This window comes from Cydia splendana, chromosome 10 (genome assembly GCF_910591565.1).
Source record: "Cydia splendana chromosome 10, ilCydSple1.2, whole genome shotgun sequence".
In the NCBI taxonomy this organism is placed as follows: domain Eukaryota; kingdom Metazoa; phylum Arthropoda; class Insecta; order Lepidoptera; family Tortricidae; genus Cydia; species Cydia splendana.
Window position 1 is genome coordinate 11,680,173 of NC_085969.1, and position 27,338 is coordinate 11,707,510.

Genomic DNA, 27,338 nt, shown 5'->3' on the forward strand with positions numbered 1-27,338 from the left:
AAACATGGTCTTCCATTCCCAGAGTGACACAGGCCTACGTCACAACAACATGGCCGCTATATATAGCGCTATCGCATATTATCATATAGCGCTGTCGCATGATGACGTAGGCCCGTGTCAGTTAGGTGACCTAGAAAAGACGGGAATGGAGTACCAGGCGGAGTATATTATTATACCATGGTAATAGCCCTTTTCACATCTGTTGTTTTCCTACCCGTTAAATAAAAAATAAAAAATCGTTATTTTTTTTTCTTTCGGTACAAACGGTATTTCTTGTATGGATTTAGTTATTGTAGAATATTACCATATAAAATTAAGAGCGCTATTACATTTCGGCGTTGAGCGAGTTTAGGTATTTTACGCGCTGCGGCAGGCCGTGCGAGCTCAGTACGCCGATCCCTTCTACCACACTCGCACTACAATGATGGATTAAACATTCTTGATCCTTCGCGAAGCATATTGAAATCAACCATAACAAAACTAACTGTACTTAACTTTTAAAGTTCTAAAACTGTTATTTGGTAAGTACGAAAATACTAAATGCAGTGCAAATGTACATAGGGGCTGTTCATAAATTACGTCATCTATTTTTGACGATTTTTGACCCCCCCCCACCCCTCAAATCATCCAAAAATCAAGCTTCGGATGAATCTGTTTCCTCCTACGTCATGTTACCATCATCCGATGTCCAGACCCCCCCCCCCCCACTCCTCCCATTTGAAACGACGTAATTTATGAATAGCCCCATACTCGTACTTATGAAGGTATATTACTCGAAAGAAATTATAGGTACCTACTCGCTTATTTACATGTTTCGTCATTGCATTTGGTACCTATAGGTTGTAAAGTTTGTATCAACGAGGGTTTAAAAACGAACTGGTACTGAGGATCTGATGATGATTAAGGTGGTCACGGATACCAATCAACCATGTAGTAACATGATTAGGCTCGTTTGATTCGTCTCAACAAGATCTTTGACACTGAAGATACACAGGGTCTGATGATGGAGCTGGAAGGTGGCCACGGGTACCAGTCTATCATGTAACTAAACAACTTCGTGTTTGGGCTCGTTTGATTCGTCTCAACAAGATCTTTGACACAAGACAGTACTCAGGGTCTGATGATGGAGCTGGAAGGTACCATTACCAATCAACCATGCAACTAAACAACATCGTGTTTATGATCGTTTGATTCGACTCAGGGTCTTGCGACAAATCAAACGAGCCCAAACACGAAGTGGTTCAGTTACATGGTAGACTGTTACCCGTGGCCACCTTCCAGCTCCATCATCAGATCCTGAGTACTATCTTGTGTCTAAGGTCTTGTTGAGACGAATCAAACGAGCCTAAACACGAAGTGGTGTAGTTGCATGGTTGATTGGTACCGGTGACCACCTTCCGGCTCCAACATCAGACCCTGAGTACTATCTTTGTCAAAGATCTTATAGAAACGAATAAAACGAGCCTAAACACGAAGTGGTTTAGTGGCATGGTTGATTGGTACCGGTGACCACCTGCCGGCTCCATCATCAGACCCTGAGTACTATCTTGTGTCAAAGATCTTGTTGAGACGAATCAAACGAGCCTAAACACGAAGTGGTTTAGTTGCATGGTTGATTGGTACCGGTGACCACCTTCCGGCTCCATCATCAGACCCTGAGTATTATCTTGTGCCAAAGATCTTGTTGAGACGAATCAAACGAGCCCAAACACGAAGTGGTTTAGTTGCATGGTTGATTGGTACCGGTGACCACCTTCCGGCTCCATCATCAGACCCTGAGTACTATCTTAAGTCAAAGATCTTGTTGAGACGAATAAAACGAGCCTAAACACGAAGTGGTTTAGTTGCATTGTTGATTGGTACTGGTGACCACCTTCCGGCTCCATCATCAGACCCTGAGTACTATCTTAAGTCAAAGATCTTGTTGAGACGAATCAAACGAGCCCAAACACGAAGTGGTTTAGTTGCATGGTTGATTGGTACCGGTGACCACCTTCCGGCTCCATCATCAGACCCTGAGTACTATCTTAAGTCAAAGATCTTGTTGAGACGAATAAAACGAGCCTAAACACGAAGTGGTTTAGTTGCATTGTTGATTGGTACTGGTGACCACCTTCCGGCTCCATCATCAGACCCTGAGTACTATCTTAAGTCAAAGATCTTGTTGAGCCGAATCAAACGAGCCCAAACACGAAGTGGTTTAGTTGCATGGTTGATTGGTACCGGTGACCACCTTCCGGCTCCATCATCAGACCCTGAGTACTATCTTGTGTCAAAGATCTTGTTGAGATGAATAAAACGAGCCTAAACACGAAGTGGTTTAGTTGCATGGTTGATTGGTACCGGTGACCACCTTCCGGCTCCATCATCAGACCCTGAGTACTATCTTGAGTCAAATAAATACATATAGAATGTCAGGTCGTTTCAAATATTTTTAATCCTGTCCGGTAGTTTATTAAACTGTACCATTATAAATTATAATACTATAAAAACAGTGCTAGGATCAAAGTCTCTCGTTGCGGTTTACACGCACACAGTATAGCGTTTTACACGGCGCCCGCCGCACACAATGATAAAAAACCTCGTCGTCGCCGTTGAAAATGTGCGGAGTCGACCGACACACGTCCTGCCTCTACAAGCTCTGCCGCGGCACTGAGCTGGCGCAGCGCGCGTCATCGGTAATATAGAGTAGTTTTCAAAAAATTGCCAAAAAATTATAGTAGAATTTCATAAACACTAATGTATACCAACAGTATAAGCAAACGTTGCAGATTGCTTGAGTATGAAAATGACTTCGATATTAAGTAGATTTTCGTAGGAATTGACACTTGTTTCGGAGAGAAAATCGAGTTCGTTTTACTTTGATTTTCTCTTTCTCAAAGGTATGTAGGAAAAATATAGTTTGATATGCCTAAAGTACAGGGTATTAGTAATACAAAATAGCCAGGTTTAGCAGAGTAAAATTCTCAACATTTCCAAATAAGAGCTCGCCATTCAGTGCTTCACGGGGTTTTTCGGAAACGACCATCAGAAAAAAAATCATTACTAATTTAATAAGTCCTTTTTCTAATATTTACAACGATATTTATAAAGATAAGAAGACGCTTTTACTGGAACAAGTACTCATTGTTTCTAATAATGAGCGCAAAGTCCTGAATTTCGTCGACTAGTATCATCAATTTTGCATTATTTCGACTTTTCTTGTAAGAGCGCTCTTAAACTACATTAGTATAAGCATTAAATATGAGTGATTTTTAAACTAAAACATTATTTTCGTACGAACACGAGAACCTCAAAAAATGGTCTGACTAGACGAAATCATATGCATCGGGGCTCGAAAGACATTATTTTAACTTGCTTATATGAACGATGATACTTTTTGTACGTTTTACATTACTTTTTACTTAATTCACTACACTAATTAAGCTCATTGAAGACAACAATGTATAAAGATACTTGACTACTTGTATATTCGCTTTATCGCCCGATGGGTTACCGTCTCCATTATTATTTATTATTATTCTCGTTTAATATATATCTTAAAGTACGGGTTCACATGTTATTAGGAGGGTGGAATTCTATCAGAAATCAATCAGAGAAAACATTTGTGGTTTCACAATCAAACCACGGCAATTCATTTATAAACTTATTCAAGTTCAATAAAACTGGAAAAATCATTGATAGATTATCATAAACATTACATTCACATGAAAAATAATTGTTTTTGTAAATGTCAACGTTATGGCCGTCTTTTATCGTAAAGAAACGTGTGCGTTGGAACCTCTGTGGTTCCTACAGTATTCCCACCCCCTAGACTGTGGCTACGGGCGATAATAGTCTTGAAGGTGTGTATGAAACTGTACAATGTCGTCTGCTCCTTGTCTTTTGAGCCAGATCCTGACCTGGTGACGTTTTGTCATCTGCACTATGATCCTGATTCGAATCTAATATATAAATAAATATTATAGGGACATACTTAGACAAATTGACGAAGTCCCACGGTAAGCTCAAGAATGCTTGTGTTGTGGGTACCCAGACAACGATATATGTAATACCTGTACAAATACTTAAATACATAGAAAACATGCATGACTCAGGAACAAATATCTGTGCTCATCACACAAATAAATGCCCTTACCGGAATTTGAACCCAGGACCATCGGCTTCACAGGCAGGGTCACTACCCACTAGGCCAGACCGGACGTCAGTTGATCTTGTCTCTCTCTTGAATCTGATGCTGTTTCATCGCCGGTAAACGCATATGATGAGAAAACGTACCGCTGAATTAGGGATGATTCACGCTAAAACGGTCCGAGCCGAGGCGTCCAACACTTTGCTTTCTATGACGGGTGATCGGTGATCACGTGATGCTTTCTATACATAGAAAACGAAGTGTCGGGCGCCCCGGCCCGGACCCGTTCGTTCTAGCGTGAGTTACCCTTTAAACAACTTTGGCTAAATATGCTGGTTTCAATTGATTGTAATACATAAGGTGGTGGCACTGGTGCTCGACGCGGTCCCAGTACATTGTCATCTTGAAACTTAAGTCATTGTCAATAGAGGTGACAGCAAGGTGTCATCTATTGGGCATTAGCATGACGAGCACTAGTACCACCACCTTATTTGTAACCGTAGTCGTTTATTAGTTTTATTTTAATTTGTAGAGTTTTTATTAGAAGAGACATGTAAATTATGTTTATAGAAGTGAACATTTTGATAAGATACGCCACAGTAACATTGGTGGATAATCCGCTATTGACTAGTGTTTCTATGTTTTTTAGGGTTCCGTATTTTTAATTCGCAACTTCTAACTGTATGTATAGACCGACAATAAATAATAGAAATTAAAAAGTCGCAACAATCGTAGTGTCGTCCCTTTCAAATAAATCTGAGAAAACGGGACGACACTACGATTTTGCCATTTTTTTATGTCTATAATTTCTAGTCAGGTTATAACAGCGGTAGCATTGCAGCAGCCTTAGAGGATATAATCAAACGGAGGAGCCATTTACAGGCGTTCCCCTCTGTCGAAATTAGGCGGCCAATGGTCATACACATTGTATGGACTGACGTTTATCTGACATGGGTATTTTTACGTTACGTATACATTGGACGTGCCCCTCCCCCGCAAAAATCGGCAGACTGTTTTGTACCGAAAATTACAAGGCGCCTCCGTTTGGTTATATCCTCTAAGACAGCAGCAGTAAGCAGTTAATAAAATCGATGCTGCAACGACGACGCAATTCATCAAGTAAATTGATGTAGGTAATCTTAAGTCGCCATCTGAATGTAACCTTAAAGGATGACTCACGCTAGACCGGGCCGGGGCCGGGCCGGAGTTTCCGGCGCTTCGTTTTCTATGGAAAGCACCACGTGATCACCGATCAACCGACATAGAAAATGACATGTCGGACGCCTCGGCCCGGTCTAACGTGAGTCATCCTTTACTTAACATGCTACTTATTTAGCCGTTATGCAAATAAAATTCTAGATGTTATGTTATGTATGTTATTAAACTGAAATCCAGTCAGTTCCGACCAATTACTAGCCCGTGGTCGAGAGACCACGCTAGACTACCTCTTGCGTGTTTGGGGCCAAATGGCAACAAAGCTCAGCCAAAAATATTATCAAGATTTAAAGGATTTACTTTCTTTTTTCTTTGTTTCTTAAATTTTGTTAAGTCCAAAAGTGACGTCATTCTAAAAAAAATACCCATTGCATTAGGTACTTATTTAACTTTAGCATGTGATAATGGTTTGAAATAAACGTAAAAATATTAAAAATAAAATTAAACTAAATCAATTTTTTGCGATTGTAATCAAAATGATGAAAGTGAAATCCATATTTATTGATTCCTCTTTTAAAAGGATAAAAGTCTCATGTTATGATGAATCGCATATTATACATATCAGATACATTTAGTACCGTATTTAGAAAAGCGCGCGCAGTAATAGCAACTTAAATATGTATTTGCCACTTGACACAAACCATTTGGGTATAAATCGAGGTCATGCATTTGTGAACATGCCAAATCTTTATGAATACCGACATCTCTTTCCTTTCACGAGAAATGAACCTTCATAAGAATAAAATTTAAGAACAATCCTTTCTATTTTTTGATCTTCTGTTTACTGTTACTATATTACACCTGTGATCTAGTTTTGTCTTACAATTTTTAATACAGTATAGCGTTAGGTATTCGACTTTTTCTATTTCATTACAACTTACTTCTTTCTTCGAAACACTAAAAACTTAAGTCGATTACAACTGACAATTCCGATCGATCGTTCACAACCCCAGTTTGAAGCGATTGTCAATCACATTTCGTGATATTGACTATTCATAAATATTCTGTGTATTTATACGAAGACTGTCACCCCATAGACAGTTGCATTGAGAAAACAACCGAAGTAATTACTTACCATAAGGCTCGTTTGCCTCCGTCTTGAGAGGTGCCGGTGACAGTATGCCGGTACTTATCGTGGACATCATAAACACGATGCAGTACCAAGTACTCATGATTCCGCAGCTGCATCGGTACTAGTCTAGACGACTTCTCGAACGAATCCCACAAACGCTCATCCTTTGCGCAGAGCAATCTTGTTCCAGTCACATCTCGTAATCTGCAACAAGAAATACTTAAGTTTATATCCTCCTTTAAGTGCCAGACTGTTTTTGTCGTAAAGTGCAAATTTACAGCAAAATATAGAGTATACTTAAGTATAGAGTAAATAATGCAAGCACAATGGTGCACTTAGTTTTTGAAATATGAGAGTTTTGTAGCGTTAAGTAAATGTATGCGTACTGATAGTGTGGCTCAACGAAAGTCTGTTTAATTTGTACCAAAACAGAGTAATGTGCTTTATAATGTAACAATTTTAATCACATATTATTAAGAGATGTTATTTCATACTGCTTGATCAAAAAAAGAAGATGATATTACGATAAGACTTAGATGATGATATTTTTGAAAAGGTGTGATGTAATGTATAAAAATAATCAGCAATTTTGTATAAACATTAAAAAGAACCGCATCTACAATCTAAATGCCTACCTATTCCGTAAAGTAGTCTTTTAAATACGGTGCCCATTTTGAATGCGGATTTCGTTAAATTATGCGAGTAGGTACTTCTTTCACATTTTAATTTACATTTATACAATGACATTTATATAATTTTTAATATTTCCATTATATAATAATGCACATTATTAGAAGCAACTCTTATTTTAATTTAGGAGTTTCATTGTTCTGAGGGGTTGAAGCAAGCTGTGTTCCGTTCCAGAGGAGAGAGTTCATTAATGAATTGAAATGAAATTTGGACGCGGTCCCAACGTCCGTTTGAACTTAATTGAAGAGTATATTATGTTCTTTGCGAGTAAAAACATATATGCTCGTTTAAATAATTTTCCGGTTAACCCCGGGTAGTGAATGGTGCAAGTGGCCCTAAATCTTAGTCTAGTCTGTATAATCGCAGGTATTTGCAAATATTTGCAATGGCTTTCAAAACTTGATGTAGAAATGTAATGTATTTCAATTCTCACTATACGGGTACCTGCACGAATAAAATATTGTGGTATCAGAAACTCACACTGGAACAGGATTTTTTTGAGTTGCGAATTACTATACGACCTTTTTAGATTTCATATTTTGACGGGTTTCAATATGTTTTTTTCACAGCACTGTAGATATTTGTTTCAGAGCTTGGGTGTTTTCAGGGGCCAAATTCGAAATGTACAACTGTCAGATTTCGCATCCTCGCAAATCAACAGTTAATTTTTTTTACTGCATGTTGATTCGACCAACTCTGTGGATAATATCATTTGGTACAACCAAAACTCAACTCTGAACTCAGGGTGGTTCGGTTTGGTTTGGTTGTCACCTAACTGTGGATTGCTGCTAATGTCAAATTTTGACATTGTACGTATTCGAGACCTTATGATTTTTCCCACATCAACGGGAGATCATCAGTATCATCACGATACGTCAAACGTTGTCGAATAGGGGTCCTGGCGGCTTAGCACGGTCGCGTTTTTATCCCTTGTCACCATGCCTGTCACGTTCTAACAAGTATGTAAGTGCGAAAGGGACGCGCATAGTGATAGTCGATAAAAATGGAACCGTGCTGAGCCCGCTGGTCTTGTGTTACAAGTTTGGTAAGTTTGTTATGTTACTTGTAAGTTTAATACCTGCGTAATAGTTGTTGAATTATGTTGCGGTTTACCTAAGTACATAATATTGTCTGTTGTCATCATCATCATCATCATATCAGCCAGAGGACGTCCACTGCTGGACATAGGCCTGGGTCTGTTGAGTAACTTTCATAATTCACAATGTTTTTTGAAGCAGGCTCGGAATGAAGTTAGGTAAGTATACCAAGTTTCTCAAGTGCTGATTGCGGTCAAAGGAATTTGAAATCATTGTTTTATCGCTATTGAACAATTGTACACTTTATGGAGCTGTATTATACCGACACAAATGAGGTAGGTAGCTTGTTTGATGATTGATTTAGAAGGCTGCGAACTACGAATGGAAATCAGTTATAGACTTACGGAATTAATATTTATATTGATCATAGTTAGCTCTTATACTTTCGCTTGAGAATGAAAGCTATATCCACAATAATGTTCGAGTAAAACGAGACCTTTTTGTCAATAATTTAACGGACGATTGGGGTCCGTACTCAATAAAGGAACGTAGTAACGTCAACTACCTGAATACGCGTATTTACCTATTGAGTTTAATTTGGTCAACAGTATCAATAGCACTATATCATTCAAATAAAATCAAGTTATTATCACAAACAAAGGGAATTGTATTACTAATTATTTTGTGTTTCCTTTTAAAGTATCGCGTTACTCGCGTTAGACATTAAATTTAGCAATAATTTATCAACATGGTAATTTAATCACATAATTACATGTGAGCAAATGTGTATAAAATTGCAATTTGTCTCCATTACTTCAAGCCCGGTGGCACATTATTAGCGATTAAGGTTATTTCCACTTTTCAAACTTCGCCGAGAATATTAAAATAAAGAAAAAACAAATAGGACTGTATTGCTTGTTCTCACGCGACGTCATGTAACGGTCTAGTTCCATAAGCATTAGGAGTAAATGGGTCAAAATTGAACAATCATGATAAAACAAAACTGGTTAAGGGGTCGTCAGAGTCCATAATTATATATCATAAAATATGGAAGAATTTGGTTTATAATCTTCCTTATCGTCCGGTAGTAAGTCGGCAGAATTCCGAGCATTAACTAGGTAAGTACCTACTTAAATACCTACTATATACTACTACTAGGTACTATGTATTTAAATAAATGACAAAAAATTGGATAACATTTGTAATACAGAATTCTCACTTACATATTTGGCAGGTCTTAATTTATAACTATTTAGAACTAGTTTTAGGTCAGCAAAATCTAAGAGAGCGTCGACGTGGTAGATATTTGTGTCTAAATGGTATACCTACGTCCCTAGTTCTCTGCGTACAGTTGAAGTATTTCGTCAAGAACCTCACAATATGGACGTACTTTATACTTGCAATGAAAAATAACGATTCAGAAGATAAAATCCCATGCGACTATTAAATGTAAATCTGTCTGCCTAAATGTTTAGGTATGCAAATCCATTCACGGTGTCATCTTTTATCCATTAGAACTATCTGTTACGGAAACAGCAGTGGTATCGCTAATACTTACCATAACATAAAATATAAACTGTCAGGATACAGAAGTAGGCCAAAAGGTTTTTCTATTAGACAGACGGTATCCATCGTATTTTCTCAGAAACGTTCGTATTTGTCAGGCTAATTCAGTCAACCACAGTACTTTTTGTACCAAGAGTACCGAGACTGACTGAAATAGCAAGACACGTTCGTACGCTGCGATCATTTCGTACGTTTCCGTGAAAAAACGATGGAAAATAATTATGCACTACATCTGTAATAGATTTTAAACCTGATAATCTGAACCTCCTTCTTAGTTACCAACCTCTTTATTTATTGCGATAAAAGTATATGTACAGGCTATAAATACTAAATATGAACTAAGAATAAAGCCTCAAATCTAAAAAAACATGTAAATTTAACAACTTTGGGAAAACATCAAATATTTTGATTTGTGTTTTTAAGTAGGTAGTGTGACTTACTTACTGTATATAAATTATAAACTGAAATAGATATCATAATTATACAAAAGAAAATGTGACTAAGCTCACCAGTGGCGGAGGCCGGATTCGAGCCGGCGGCGTCTTCAACTATCGCGGCTGACGCCATGGACCTATAGACCAACCCGTCCGGCACTGGAGGACTTAGTTATTTTTTCCTTACCTAGTATATGATATATATTTCATTGTATCTTCTTCAATTTAGAAGTTATCCTCTTGTCGGTAGAGTATTTTCTATGTCTCCTCCTCATATACCATATCCATGGCCTCTTGATACGACTCGACACCACCTTTTTCTTTTATTTGGTCTACGTAGCTACGTCTTGGTCTGCCCCTGCCTCTCTTTCCTTTTATCTTGCCTTCTATGATGGTTATAAAGAAGTTATTGAATATAGAAATTTGATATTGGCTGATTAGACTGCTGTCATAGACAGCGCTTTAGTTTTTATGTTTAGTTCCTAAACTGGCCATGTGTCGCTAGTAGTACGATGGTAGACGTTCGGTCGCTCACGTTTACTCACCGGTGTTGTTCCATATAATATATTAATTATTTACGAAAGTCTTCTTGTTTTTCTTATATCGCCAAGTGGTTATGGGCTGTCTGCTCACGCGAGTGATAGTTAAAGAAAGAAATAGTTATACGGTAAAGTAAATTCAGTGAAAAAGTGCCTCGAAGAAAAAACAAAACACGGCGGCGTGTGAACAAAAATGGAGGTTACTGGAAAAGTCGAAAAATTCGATGGAACGAATTTCAAGCAATGGAAGTTTCAAATTATGTGCGCATTACGAGCGAAACGTTTAGATATAAATGAGGTTAAGCCGGAATCGGATGCCACAAAATGGAACAAAGATGATGGGATGGCGATGTTTATCATGACATCGGCCATGCATCTTAACCAAATTGCGCTTATTGAAAATTGCGGGACCGCACTAGAAATATTGACCAAACTCGAATCTATCTATGAGCAAAAGTCTGAGCTTACGAAAATGATGATTCATGAGAGATTTTATCAATACAAAATGAGCCCTACGGATAGCATAGCTCAGCATATCGCTAAAGTTGAAAGCTTGGCCAAACAACTCAAGGAGAGTGGAGAGACAATCAGTGATACTGCAATTATGACGAAGATTTTGAGTACTCTTCCCCCGAAGTTCAGATCTTTACGTCAAGCATGGATGTCTCTTGATCCGAAGTCACAAAGTATAATAAACTTGACTGCACGTCTACTGGACGAGGAGGCGAGCTTAAATGTGGAAGAAAATGTTGAAACCGCTTTATTTGTTTCAAAACAGATAAAAAAAAAGGTTACCGCTTCTAACTCAACTCCTAGTTCAAGTAAGGGACAAGGGCATCGTTACCCTTGTTACAACTGTGGCGTTCGTGGTCACTTTGCAAAAGAATGTCGAGCTCCGAAGAAAAGTCAGGGAAAAGGTGACATGTTAGCCTTCAATGTTACTCACTGTGAGTGGAAAGAACCCGATGTAGATGACAAGTGGCTATTGGACAGTGGCGCTTCCGACTTCTGGCCATATTTCTTTCAAAAAGGAATATTTTACAGAAATACATGAGTACAGAGGTTCCCCATTGAAATTGGGCAATAAGGAAGTTGTAGAAGTTGCTGGACAGGGAGACATCTTGTTGAATAAATGGGTTGATGGTCAGTAGGAGACCAGTATCTTAAAAGGTGTTTTATATGCCCCTAAAATGCATCGAAACTTGATCTCTGAAGGTGTGATAACAAGACAAGGTTATGAAATTGTGAAAAAAGACTCTGATGCGTTTATTTATCTGGACGGTAAAAAAGTTATGTGTGCTTCCTTAAAAGGAAATAACTTATATGAAGTGAAAGTGAAGACTGTATTAAATCAGTGTAACTTAGTGCAAAAATCGGACTTGCGTACGTGGCACGAGCGTTTAGGTCACATGGACATTAAAGAAATACAGAAAATGTGCAAGAATAATGTGATAAACGGTGTGGACCTAACTAATTGTGACAGTTTTGTGTGTGAGGGTTGTGCATACGGAAAACAAGCCCGGAGACCATTCCAGAAGTCCAGCAGAGGTCCACTGCAGCCAGGTGACATGGTTTATAGTGATCTCTGTGGGCCCATGAGCGAGCCCTCAGTACAAGGTATGAAATATTTCATATTATTCAAAGATACTGCCACTGCTTATAGACATGTGTACTTTCTTAAGAACAAGAGTGATGCTTTAGAATATTTCAAGAAGTACAATGCTATAATAAAGAATAGATTCTTGCACAGTGTGCGTGTGTTGCATACTGACAATGGCGGTGAATTTAAGAATAAAGCTTTTAAAGAATATCTGGATAGTGAAGGCATCGTGCATGAATTGACTGCACCATACACACCAGAAATGAATGGAAGGGCCGAACGCGAGATGAGAACGATTATGCAGAATGCTCGGTCTATGCTATATGCTCGTGACATATCCCTTGATCTTTGGGCAGAAGCAGTTAGTTGTGCTGTATATATATTGAATCGCACATCTTCAAGTCAAACCCCAAATGTCACACCTTATGAACTATGGACTGATATGAAACCAAGTTTAGATCATGTAAGAGTGTTTAGATGTGTGGGTTATGTTCATGTACCAGATCAATTAAGAACGAAGCTAGAGAGTAAAAGTCGGAAATTGATGTTAGTGGGATATGAACACACAAATTACAGGATGTATAATCCAGAAACGAAAAGAGTGACTGTGTCAAGAAATGTTATATTTGATGAAAATAACACACCAAATTTTCAGAAAAGTGAAGCTGAAGTGTCACTTCGATTTGGTGATGATGCAGAGAGTGAAAATAATTCTGAACAAGTTGAGATAGAAAGGGTGGCACCAGAAGAGGCTGAGGCTGATGATGCTGTAGATACCTCTTATGATGATGCTAATGAACAGGATGAGACTTATGTGCCACCTCATGAAATTGAACAAGAAAATTTAAGCCATGACATGACATACAACTTGAGATCCAGGAGAGATTGTAATTTTGAAGTGAATTTGTCAGGTAGTTTAGATGTACCAGTGACTTATAATGATGCTATCAACAGCCCAGAGTGTAAAGAATGGCTGAAAGCTATATCTGAAGAGCTGGAATCCCATCGTGAGAATAACACCTGGAGTTTTGTCGACCGAGAAGATCATAGAACCATAACGTCTAAATGGGTTTTCAACATTAAGAGAAATAAAGATGGTGAAGTAGAGAGATATAAAGCCCGCCTTTGCGCTCGTGGCTTTACACAAATTGAAGGTCTTGATTACTATGAAACTTTTTCACCAACCACCAGATATGAATCTATTAGAATATTGCTAAGCATTGCTGCTCAATTGAATTGGAATATAAGACAATTGGATGTTAAAACAGCATTCTTATATGGAGTCCTAGAAGAGGACATATTCATGGAAGTGCCTGAAGGTGTTAAAGCACCAGCACCTAATAAGATATGCAAATTGGAGAAGTCCCTCTATGGGCTGAAACAAGCGTCCAGATGCTGGAATAAGAAATTTACAGATTTTTTAGTGAAATTTGGTTTCAAACAATCACAGGCAGATAGTTGTGTTTTTGTAGGTAATTTTGAGAAAGTGAAAGCACTGTTAATCTTGTATGTTGATGACGCTCTGGTTATGTCTGAGTCTACTAGAGTTTTGGACCTGATTGTTGGCCATTTGAAGACAGGTTTTCAAATTAAAGAAATTGATTTGAACAAATATGTAGGATTAGAAATAGTCAAGAGCAATGGCGCTATCTGTGTCCATCAGAAAAGATATATCGAGCAGATAATAGGTAAGTTCAATATGAATACTGCTAATGCATGCAATACACCTGTTGATGTTAACGTGCCTATTCAAAAAAATGAAACTGAAAATGATAGGATTGACTTTCCATATCGTGAAGCTATTGGCTCGCTATTGTTCTTGGCAAATGCAACTAGGCCTGACATATGCTTTGGTGTTAATGTTTTAAGTAGATATATTAACAATCCTAGTTTGCAGCATGTAGCTCAAGTAAAAAGAATAATCAAATACCTTATAAAAACAAAAGATGTTTGTATTAGATATGAAAAGCAGTCAGACTTAGTTGGTTATTCAGACTCAGATTATGCCGGGGATTTAGACACTAGAAAGTCAACTACGGGTTACTTGTTCATGTTAAACGGTGGGCCTATTTCTTGGGCTAGTCAGAAGCAGCCCTGTGTGGCCTTATCGACATGCGAAGCTGAATTTTTGGCTGGTTGTGAAGCAGCCAAAAATCTATTATGGCTAAAGCAGTTTTTTAAAGACATAGACTTTGACATGAATTGTACAACTTTGTGTATGGACAATCAAAGTGCTATAAAGCTGATAAATAACCCAGTGTTTCATAAGAAAAGTAAGCACATAGATGTAAAATTTAATTTCATTCGTGAGAAGGTCCAACAAAAGTTGATTGATATTAAATATGTTCCTAGTTCAGAACAACTTGCGGACATTTTTACCAAGGCTTTACCGGCTGTTCAGTTTATGAACATTAGAGATCAGATACTTTCAGTATTGTAATTTTATTTGTTTACAGTCAAGAAGTTGTTCTGTTAATGGTTTATAGTTTTGTTTTAGTTAAATATGTACTGTGAGTAATTGTACTAAATAGCATTAGCCATTTCAAATTTAGTGGGAGTATTGAATATAGAAATTTGATATTGGCTGATTAGACTGCTGTCATAGACAGCGCTTTAGTTTTTATGTTTAGTTCCTAAACTGGCCATGTGTCGCTAGTAGTACGATGGTAGACGTTCGGTCGCTCACGTTTACTTACCGGTGTTGTTCGATATAATATATTAATTATTTACGAAAGTCTTCTTGTTTTTCTTATATCGCCAAGTGAAGTTGCCGTGCCGTATCAAAGCCATTTTCCCCGTTTTCATTGTATAAGTAAATTAATTTTTTTCACCTTCAATTGACTAAGGATATTGTCCCGAACAATTTATATTTTAGCACTCCTTGACGATCAAGGGCAAGCAGACAAGCTCAAAAGGTAAAAACTTATTTTCATTACTTAGTTAAGAGTTAGAACTGAATAGAACCTTAGAAAGTTCGCTTCAGTCTACTGTGCTGAAGCCGTAAACTAAATTTAAGTTTTGGACGGCCAATCAAAATTGAGTATTCAAAGTTCAAATCGACGTACCGACTGATCCTTTATCCTTCCCTTAGACCGTAAGCCTGTTTGATGAGTTAATAAGTACGACTACTGTCAATTAAATTTTATAGATAAAGTATATATCTAATTGATATATGTACTTCTGGCCGTGCAAATATTATCAAAGCAACCGGGGAATCTATTGAGAATAACCAGATACCATAAATTACAAATTATTGGACTGACTAATACGGTTTTACTGATATTTATATAATATATATGTACTTGAGACTGGACGAGGACAAAGCCCTTATCTGTATAACATATACGAAATCTGTAAGTAATGAATCGAACGAGACAAGTATCTTTTATTTAATAGTTAAAGTACTCTATTGAAAACGGAAAAAACAATTACAAACATAAAATTACAACAAACATAAGGGTAATTCTTATTCTTATGCATTTTTTGTGTAACACGTAAGAATAGCATGTATCTTTGTGAAAATAAGTAAACTCTATATCAATATACTTAGCAATTTACCTCTAGTTTTAGGTCAACCTAAATGTATTGTCCTAAGAGTATTAGAAACATATAAAAAAAATTACATGTGCGAAATGTCACGGACCGTGTAGTGTGACTTCCCCAGATTTTGTGATATTTGTTTTTTTTTGAAAAAATATGAAGTGATTTTGCAATAATTTATATCAAATATAAAACACTAATCCTTATTCTACAACACTGTTTAAAAATTGTATGGATTTATAACCATTTTATATCATTTTAACCAACATACATTTTGTGATTAGTTTTCGCGTCACCACCGCGCGTGGTAATATAAACATGCAGTACTCGGTAGAAAATTATCTTTACTACTGGCAGCCTTATTAAAGTTTTTTTAGAACAGCAACACTGTGTTGTTGTCAGGTTTACAAATGGCTGAAGGGAGAAGTTTTGTCGAAAATTATTTATTTGTGTTCATTTGAAAAAACGGTCAACCTTAACGCGTCACCGCCGTGTTAGAGTTTTGAAAGTAAGTTGCAGTTTCACGTTATTGTTTGTAACATAAGATATACCTTATACATTGCAGATTAAGCTAATTATTGAACATTTGCAAAATCAAAGGAAAAGTTCCAAATTATCACGACCGTGGCCTCAAAAATCTGTCACCGCCACGGACTTTTGAGTCCACGTTCGTGACATATAGACACGTGGTCGTGTCATTCTTAATACGTTAGATTAATTTAGAGGCACATGCACTTTTCAGAAATACATTTTTATTAGCTACAGATCATTTGCTATTATTGCCCGACTGCCAAAGCAAAAAAAATGATTTTCGCTTGTATGTATGTATGATGTGTATCGAATTCTTTGTCACGCTCTACAGCCTTAATAGTTTGACGGATTTCAACGTCTGAGCTGTCATTAGGTTTTTCGTAGTCATAGGAGTGACTTAGGCTATGTCAAAATAACTATATAAATCAAAACAGCCGAGTTGGCCACCAAAATGCCGAAATGTCACAACTGAGGGACACTTTGTCACAACCGTGTTTATGTACCTACTCATTTTATTTACCTTTCCTGAGGGTATTAAGCTTGACTATATGAATCAAAAAATTGCTTTTTGTATGTACTTTTGATATATGTAATAATATGTGAAAAATAAAAACGTTTATGAAAAAAAAATTTTTTGGGACACCATTTAAGAATCACCCATAATCTTAACATAAAACTAATTAATAACTAGGTAAACTTAATCACTAAAACTAAATGTATCTAAACTTAAATATAAACTAAATACCTATCTATAAACTAACTAACTACCTACTCAAACCCGCTGCGTTGCCGCGTTGGAAAGGCTGTGCATCGCAAAATAACAGGATCTTAGAAAGGTGGCAGTGGCTAGCCCCGGAAATAAACAGATGTGATTTTCGGATATATGTTTTTTGACTATATGATAAGAGATTTCATGCTAGTCAAAACACGAATGCTTAAAATTTTCTCGATAGAAAATAAATCCAAAGTTACCTCTTCATTTTCCTTAAGTACCTCAGTGCAACTAGAAAACACACCCATATCCAGCATAATCCACTTTAAAGTAAAGGTTTTCATCTCGTCTTAATTGTCATAGCAAAGAATATTTACTTATTATCATTATACCGACGGATTTATCATCGTTTTTGATTTTATGAATTCAACTGAAAACGCCCATTTTACGCAATTCGGCTTCTCATTCTGTCATGCGTCAAAGTCATAAGTGCATCCTTTATGCCAGTAATGGTAGATGGCCGTCGGGCCTCAAAGAGGTAAGACCTATGTTAAATCGCGCAGCGCTCCGTATTACGTAAAATTTACATATCCAATAAACGATGAGTCGTAGCTCCATTGAGTAGTAACGGAATCGGAGGTCTACTACAGGTGGTGATATCTTTACAGGCCTATACGTTACGCATGTGTGCGTGTTTGCTTAGCTAAGTCAAAATATATACTCTTTGAACAATTACAACGGGTTAGGAAATTTCGACAGTTGTTGTAATGTATTGGTGGCTGTGTGATATTAGGCATCAGTGAAAATTGCGTCGCCTATGAGTGACCGTGATCTTCGGTTCTAACCTGAACCATCCTCAACTTTTTGTATTTTTTTTTCGAAAATATCTATAAAAATATTATTTTTGCTTATCTTATTGTAATATAAAAATAAATCGTAAAATAAAATAATTGAAATTTTTAAATAAATCTTGTCTGTTTCAAACGCAAATAAATTAAAATTATTGAAATATGTGTATTAATAAAATAATTACTTATGTTATTTTAATATTACGAAAAGTTTTATTCGTAAGTATTTATTCATACCTATTTGTTGTATCTTCTAGGACTCTAGGTCACATTATAATTATTTAAGTACCACTAAAAAAAGATCCCTACTTACAAAAACTCACACGGTTCGGGGTTCGAACCCGCGACCTTAGGTTTGAAAGCCGCACGCCAGTACAATTTCACATACCTAATTTATAATTTATAATGAATAATGACAGGATACTGTGGAAAAAGTGAAATATGTAATACACTGTACTCTGTTACTATCATTATACAGTTTGTTTTAGCTTGACTAGGAGGAATGAGAAAAACGTGCCGAGCGAGAGGCTTAAATCTATCTGTCCCTTTCTTAAAGTTGCCAATTAAAGAAATGATGATTGGTTTATGACATTTGTTTTGATATTCATTGTTTCAACATAATTTGTCGGTATTTTTGGCATACATTTAATTACTTTGACAAATTTTGCTTTTTAGTATGTTGCGATGACTCAAAACGTGCCTGGGTTACCAGCGATTTTTCTAATAAAATTTTATTGAGTCGAAAGAAATGGTTGTCTACTATACTGGGTGGAAAAAAATAATAGGCTCTGGAGGGAAAGTGCCTTAAAACCTTAAGTTGGCTCATTTTACTTAAATTAAACATTCTTTTATTTTTTTTTAAGAAACATCTGTAGTTGGTCAAGCAGATCTTGTCAGTAGAAAAAGGCGGCAAAGGATGATGTTTCGCTCCCATACAAGTTTGGCCCAACACTCGCTAAACATGGGAGGTATATTATCAGGCTCTAAACATGAAATGGAAGTCCCGACAGTAATTAGAAATTCACGGACACTTCACAGAACATTATAAAAGCGGGATTTCTCTACGATTTTGAGGTTAGAAATTCTGCCGTAATGGGTATCAATAAGGTATCATCGTACGGATATGTTAAATATTATTATGCCTTATTACAAGGAAATAAGGTGCCGTAAATAGTGTAAACATATCCATGATATTAGGCATTTAAAGGCTGTCAAGGAACAAAAATCGAATGAGTTGATATTAGGTTAATAGATTTTTTTAAATTCCTATGATAATACATACATTTAATACGCGTTCCATAAATTAATAAGCCATAACATGCGAACCGGAATAGAGTATAACAGTTAGAGCTATTTTATAGTAAAAATTGTTATAGCATCAAATGTAAAACCAATCACTTAAGTAATAGTTATTTGTTTTACAAGGGGGCAAAGTTGTTGTTTAACCGCTCGTTCTAATATTGATACCCGAGCAAACGAAAGATCCCAAAGTTGAACCACGAGCGTAGCGAGTGGTTCGAAAATGGAATCTTGAGCGTTGCGAGGGTTTCAAAGCACGAGGGTTAAACAAAATTTGCCTCCGAGTGAAACACAACATTTTTCCACACCAACCCGAAGCAAATATTTAATGTAAAATATCAAACAAAATCAAACCAAATCAAATCCAAATAAATGTTTTTAAATATTTATCATCCAAAATCATCATTTAAAAGTCAATTCTACCAGCAAACATAAGAAAACAACTCAAAATTTGCATTTGATTACTTTGCCTCACATGTGAATAAAATGCAACTTTGCTATCAGTTTTTGAAGTGCAAAGTAAGCCTTTCCGAGCTGGTGTGGTGAAAACATATTTACTTCAGTTCCAGAGAGAGAAGGGAATATAGTAACCATCACAGGATTGTTATAATAAATTCAATAACTTTTCCAAAAAAGAAAGTTTGTTTATGTTTGCCTAAAAGGCAGTTAATAATAAACTTAAATTATTTCAAATAAATTAGGATTCTTAAGTTGTAGGTTTTTATCATATACGCAATTTATAAATAAGTTAGATATACACCCTTTACTTTTAGTTTAAGTATTTAAATGTATTTTTAAGTCTACATAGTATAAATATTCGTGTTTTAGTTTAGTTACTTTAAACCTATTTTTGTGTTATTCATACCCTGATATCAAATAACGTTTTATAAAAAAAACAATAATCAATTTTAAAGAAGAAATAAACGACTCCAATGGGGAAAGCCGGTGAAAGTTAATTGTAAATTGGTGCTCATCTAGATTTCATACACTACCATCAAATAAATATGTAATAATTAATATGAAAACACAATCCATAGCGACTCTATTCGTTCTATATTCGTTCGCTATTCACATGCTATTCACTTTTGACTTAAGTCATTTGGGCATGTTACAATTAAAGTCATTGGAAAAAAAAGTTTTTACTGTATCGCAGTTCTGTTTGCAATTTTGATACTTAGTGCTTAAAACAGTATGTCGTTAGTGGTATGAATGTTTTTCTTTGAAGAACATTATAAGTAAGCGTTATTAGCATCAACCATCAGGAACATCGTAGAAATGTATTCTGCTGCCATACATTTTTGTTTAGCTCTAGACGTCCATTTATAAACTGTCATTGATTCTATGTAATGGCGCAGGATGTGTTGATTTGGTTTAATTACTCTTTTACTTATTTTTGTTACTAAGAAGTGTCCGTTGCAATCTAATATATGTATGAGATTGTAAGAAATATGATTAAATTTATCATATATATGTCGGCGGCCGATCGTAAGATCAGGCATATCGTGAAATTCCTAGGCATGTCGTGAAACGTGAAAATCTTTGACTCGTTCCCTGAGTCGACGGAGCTCGGAGCCCCGCGGGCTCCTATTTCTGGGCAGTTTGCCCTTCGGGCATCTGAAGCAACCTAACGAACCTATCCTACCTATGTATTGGTTTAATGTGACTATCGTCAAAACATTACACAGGAACATTACGATCTGCCTGATCTTACGATCGGCCTACGACATATATATGCTTATCGAATGGTAGGCTAAATTCGGCGTGATCCTTTGAAAAATGTAGGCGCGAATAGAAGGATATCGTCTCATAGACCAAAGTATTTATATAACTATCTATAGGTGTATATACCTATGTACTTAGAAGTCTAAAATATCGTTTATAATAATAATAATAATAACCCCGCGGGGGCAGCTTGTGGCGAGCTGACGGTGAGTGGCGACACCGCGGACCCCTATTCCAGAGGGCCCTGTCATCTGGCCCTCGCCTCTGTGCTTGCCTTCACCGGCCGGCCAGAGTGGAGTCGCAAGAGCGGGACCTATGCTCCAGGTTGGAAGTGTAAAATGTCATAACGCCGGCGGCCTGCTGAAAGGATTACCGGGATCTGGCTACCGCAGACTCACCTCTCGACAACCTCACAGCCACTCCAAAGTGTTGCCCTGTTGTCGCACTGTTCGTGCGGCCATTGCGGGGCCCACTCAATGAGTTGGCGAGTCACCACCTGTCTCATACAATTTTGAGACTGATTGTCACGGCAGGTGTCCGCTAGTCTCCTCCCATAGCCCGATATCCAGTCCATCCAACATTCAAATCTATAGCCTATGACCTTAGTTCCCATCGCAGCACAAAAGTGCTGCACTGCAATAGTCTTTGCACCTGGCGGGGACCATCTCCGGATGTATCATATTGTGCGTTCGGGGATGGTATCCGCCACGTGTATCCCTTGCCTTTAGATTAATTTGTCTTAAAGGGCCTCTGCACTGTTGGCTTCGGCCCCATGCACGCCTCCCAAAGGTCCGGGACCCCATGGTCCCGAGATATGGAAAGACAGACAAATAATAATAATAATGAGTTGGTGGCAAATAAGCATACGGACCTCCTGATGGTAAGCTTTCGCCGTAGCCTATGAACGCCCGCAACCCCAGGGTTGTAGCAATCGCGTTACCGATATACCTTTCTTGAAGAACCCCACACCCACACTGATGGAGCTCCAGGAGAAAACCTCGGCAGGGAGCGTCCGCGGGAGGGGCCTCACACTGCGCGATAATGTGAGGATGAACACCCTACCGACGGCGAGCGGTACGGTGATAGAAAGCGGCCGTTGGCATCATGTCAAACAATTTTTCAAAGCACAGCCCATCATTGTACAAGCGGTAGAACACACATATGGAGATACGATATATTTATACTAGGTACATGAATAAAATGTAATTCCATATCAATAAGGTTGTAATTTGCATTTAGTGACCGTAAATCCCAAGTAAATCTATTTTCATCATATTTTAATATTTTACCAAAAATAATCTTCTCTCTTTTCTTGTGTTATTTTCTTATTATCAATACTCTTATAATACTTATAATTAACTATGCTGTTAGCATCTTCCAAAAATCAACAATAAAAACTGGCTACGTAGTCTTAAGTTTATTACAACAATATATGTAATTATTTTATTATTTGCCATTAATAACAACGCCATCTATTTCTTTTCTGTCCGAATTTAAGTTCCTGGCGGACCGCGTTACGCGTTATGGTAGTTAACTGTTTTGAAGTTAGATGGAGTTCAAGTGCACCGCGAAGCGCTTCCATGTGTGCGTGCTAGCGGGGGGGATGAAGCTAGCGGGTGTGGCTTACGAAACGCTATTCGCGGCTTTGGTAGGGCCTTAAAATATTCTAAACCTAACCAAGCTAGCACTTCTTGATCTCATTAGTTTTAATTACGAAAACACACCAAGACCAACCACAAAAGCTTACACGTGACCATTACGAAACCGCTAAGTATGTTACTCTGCATCCGACATAAGTCACCGCTTAATGCGGTCCCTACCTTGTCGGGTGCTCCTGAAATTTATGCAGCGGATTTACCAAAACTTACCACAGATTTTAGTAAGCTCAAACGCTAGGCGGTTAAATTTCAGCCCGTTCAATGTTCGAGAACATAATCTCCGATGTACTGCTTCCACAGAGTCCTCCTCCTCCTAGTCTACCTAAATATTAGAGCGATTAACTCATCATAGTATCAAGTGTTAAGTCTGAGTACATCGTGAAATACGTATAATAATAAAAAAAATTAAAGAACTTAAAAACAGTAGCCCAGTTTATTACATAGTACAATACAGTCACCACACTGGATTGTTATGCCATTTAGGGGTCTTGTTAAATTGGAAATTCTATAGCGTAAGTATTGAACAACCAATTTAGCTAGGACCCTAAATGGCGTAACAATAGCGGAGCGTGATGGTACCTATCTAATACAGGAATTTCGTGAAATTCAAGTGGCAAGAAAATATTTTTATTCAGGACTGTAACAGCCCAGTTTATTGTCTAATACAGAATCTTCCTGAGATTCAATTATTTGAATGTTGGACAAGAAAATGTGTTTTTATTATTCAAGATTGTAACACAAAAACATGTTTTAAGGCTAAAAATTAGTACTTAACATTTCTAGCGTCTAAAGTTATTTTATTCGTATCTTTGTTCCGTACCTTACAGTACATTTCTTCAGAATAAATGACATACAAATAAAGCTCTAAGATTTTTTTCTCAAAATTTTTTGGGACAAGTACCTACTACAGAAAGAAAAGGTTTTCTGAGTCAAAAATAATGTGACCCGCTCGAGAGGGTACTTATCGCGAATAAGTACCTAACAGAAATATCAGTGTAACATTACTGATTTCAGTATGCGAAAACAGAGGTTATTCAATTTTGTTTTATTTTGGGTTCACATTATTATGTTGACGGCATACAGGCAAATTCAAACGTATGTTCCTATACTGACATCAGATCATCTTCTCGTTTCATTTTTTATGCTACTACCGAAAAATCAATGGGTTTTAAATATACTTACTAAATTGGATAATTAGTCCATGATATGACATAGGTACTTACATGTGTTTATGGGGTAACATAATATATAATAATATACCCAATGTTTATGCCATGCCACTCGTGTTTACTCTCTAGTGTTGGTGACTAGGTTATTAGGCAGCTTTAAAAAGGAGGAAGTTTTGTATTATTATCCACTTCTTTGAAAAACAGTCCATACGCCACACAAATATTAAACAACAGGAAAATTGACTATAAATTCTTTAGCGAAACTTTGATTTTAAGAGAACTTCTAGAGAAACAACAAACCAATCAATCTTTTTTTTGAGTTCGTGTTGGAGAACGTGACTCTTAATTTATTGTTTATTGTTTTTAAGTTAAGTGGCGAATCTCAATTCGAGGAATCGTCGGGTAAAATAACCTACAGAAAAAACAATTTATTTAGATCCTTTCAATAAATATTTTCAATTAATTCTTTCCACAATTTCCGTCAGTTAAGAATAATTTAGGTAACTTTTGCTCCGCTTCAAGCAGTTTGGGATATTTTGGGATACTAGTAAACTTGAACATTCGATATTAATTTAAATTCAGTGCCCACGTGCATTTTTGAGACAAAAGGGTCTTGTCTGACAAAAAAGAAAGAAAGACAATGAAGTGATCCTATAATGGTTTTTTGAGGTTAATAAAACACATGATATAAGAGCGGAGTAAATACTGAATGTTTCTTTCAGCTTTACATAGAGGAAACTTCAAGTAAGTACCTATCTAGTTTTTTGAACTAATTGTTGAAAAACTAACTAATAACAGTTACTAAAAGCACGTGTTAACATCATACAATCGTGTGAAATATTATTATAGTTTAATAATTTTAACGGAATTAACAGATTCTCCTAAAGTAGATATAGGCCAATCAAATTAGATTTTTTCCAGGAATTAATTCCCAGCAAGCTGGAAATCGTCTTAACACCTTCATTTGGTTGTAAATTAGCGTAATCCGAGTTTGCTCCATTCCAGGAGTTGTGAAAAAATTTTGCTCTTTTTCAGTTTTTTGCTTGTAGTTCAAAAACGGTACGTGTCCGACGGAAAATTTGCTCTAATCGTGACAAAAAATTAGATTTGAGGATCCGAAAGATACCTTAATATGAGTTCGTAGTCAAAGATTGTAAAAAATGGCCGCCAGTATTTTTTTTTTGTAAGATCGTGTCAAAATTTGTTTTTTTTTTTTACCATGTCTGATCAACGACAACCTTGCTGGTAGTAACATTGATTTTGACGGTGGTTTCCTTCTACATCGAGGTGGTCATGGTTTTGTCAATCTACGGTATTGTACCTCCCAAGGCCCCCAAAATTTATCCACACCTCCTGGGATGGAGCAAACTCGGATTATACGAATTTAGGACCTAATGAAGGTATCAAAATGATTTCTAGCTGGCTGGGATTAATACCTCAAAACATTTTTTTGGGATCTAATTTTATTGGCCTAATACTAAACAATGACACGTTAGCAAATATTTCACTATCACCTAAAAAAGTCCTTTGAACTGTGAATCTTTAACTATCAAATAATAAAATAATATTAACAAGGAAGGTTTATACGTTTTACTCGTAACACAACAAATAACATTATCCAATACGTTCCTCGTGTAAATAAAAAGAATAACAACTTCTTTCCGGAACAATAAGTAAGTGAAATCTTGATCATGAAAAACACAAGAAAATTGTCTACTCTCGCATTGCTACCTACTTGGCAATCTTATGGACTATTTCTACATATGAGTAGTATGCATATATTTTCGTATACCTCACAACCTATCTCACAAATTATATAGACGCAAAATAACAAACTGTAAATGTCAACGCGAAGCTTGTTTATGCGAATGTTAACCCTATTTGCATGCTTCTTTTTTGGGTACCGTAAATATAAATATATAAATATTATAGGGACATTCTTACACAAATTGACTAAGTCCCATGGTAAGCTCAAGAAGGCTTGTGTTGTGGGTACTCAGACAACGATATATATAATATACAAATACTTAAATACATAGAAAGCATCCATGACTCAGGAACAAATATCTATTATGCTCATCACACAAATAAATGCCCTTACCGGGATTCGAACCCAAGACCATCGGCTTCACAGGCAGGGTCACTACCCACTAGGCCAGACCGGTCGTCAAAATGCATGCAAAAATAAATACATGGTATTTTTTTAAAGATATATACCAAATTAATATAAATATCTGGGAGACTTTTCTCGGAAAACATATAAAAACTCAAAAATGCGCGTTTTCCCAGAGATAAGACCTAGCCAGATTTTTTTCACCAAATTTTTCGTCCCCAAAAACCCCCATATCGTTAGAGCCCATTCTTGTTTAAAGGTATTAGATAGATAGATATAATAGGTATTACGTATTTAATTTATCAAATGCATTGAAATTGAATTCGGCTAGGACTTAATTATATGATCACGATCATTATTTGGATGTACATATTTGTGAATTATGTAATTAGTTACTTTTGCCTATGTCAATAACTACCTATAAGGGAGGTTTCAGACTAGTGTATTTTTCTGCGCATATTCGGTCATTTCATCGGTACAATAAATTTTCCTACATTTGGTTTTCACGAGAGTAAGTTAGGTACACGCGCGTTACTTTTGCCTTTATTTGGTATATACTTACACACTTTATGAATCATATACGATTATTTACATTCTTTTGCTTTCATAATTCATAAGTAATAGTTAGGTACTGATTTTTAAAAAGCATTTTTCAAAAGTCACGTCAAGATCGCGTAGTCTTTTTGTAATGCTAAAAAAAACGATCTATAAGTAAAAAAGTTACATTGATTGTTAATCCATTTACACACATACTCTGTTCAGAACAAAAGCAAACAGAAGACTCTTTATTAACAGAGTTAAGGAACCCTCTTCATAGGCGCGTCACACTTCACCGGTTTCGGGAAACATGTGACATAACATAATGTGGAACAAAGGGGGAAGAGATTAGATAAAAATAAATGTATATGCTATATCTCCGTAATTTTATTGTTTGCTTATTTTCTGCACCATATGTTAAGGTAAGTACTTCAACGTTAAGAATATTCATTCATTTAGCACGACACGTTTTCCAAATGTCCAAAGGGCTCTTTGAAGTGCTCCGTTCCTCCGTTATGTGTCATATTCATATTCATGAAATGAAATTTTGCTAGAGAGCTATTTACTTAGATGTATGTATAATGTTCTGAGTTGTAACCTTGTCACTACAAAGTAACCAATATTTTTTTTTTCTAATTACAATTAGCGCTGTGATGCTGGTATTTTTTTGTCTTCAATTATTAACATAGTTGGCTGGCCAGACTATACATAATATATGTAGCTAAATACAGTGATTTCCACTTGTTTAACCGCCTTAAAAAAAAGGAGGTTCTCAGTTTGACCCGTATGTATGTATGTATGTATGTATGTATGTATGTATGTATGTATGTATGTATGTATGTATGTATGTATGTATGTATGTATGTATGTATGTATGTATGTATGTATGTATGTATGTATGTATGTATGTATGTATGTATGTAT

The 27,338-nt window shown here is 36.6% G+C and overlaps 1 protein-coding gene across 1 annotated transcript in view; it reads right to left on the reverse strand.

Annotated features, from left to right (window-relative positions):
* Positions 1-6,650, reverse strand: part of LOC134794289 (alkaline phosphatase-like) — a 48,108-nt gene extending 41,458 nt beyond the window's left edge. The window contains exon 1 of the mRNA XM_063766047.1: positions 6,423-6,650. Coding sequence (XP_063622117.1) covers positions 6,423-6,519 — 97 coding nt within the window. The 5' untranslated portion in view covers positions 6,520-6,650. The remainder of the gene's footprint in view (positions 1-6,422) is intronic.
* Positions 6,651-27,338: the final 20,688 nt, after the last annotated feature.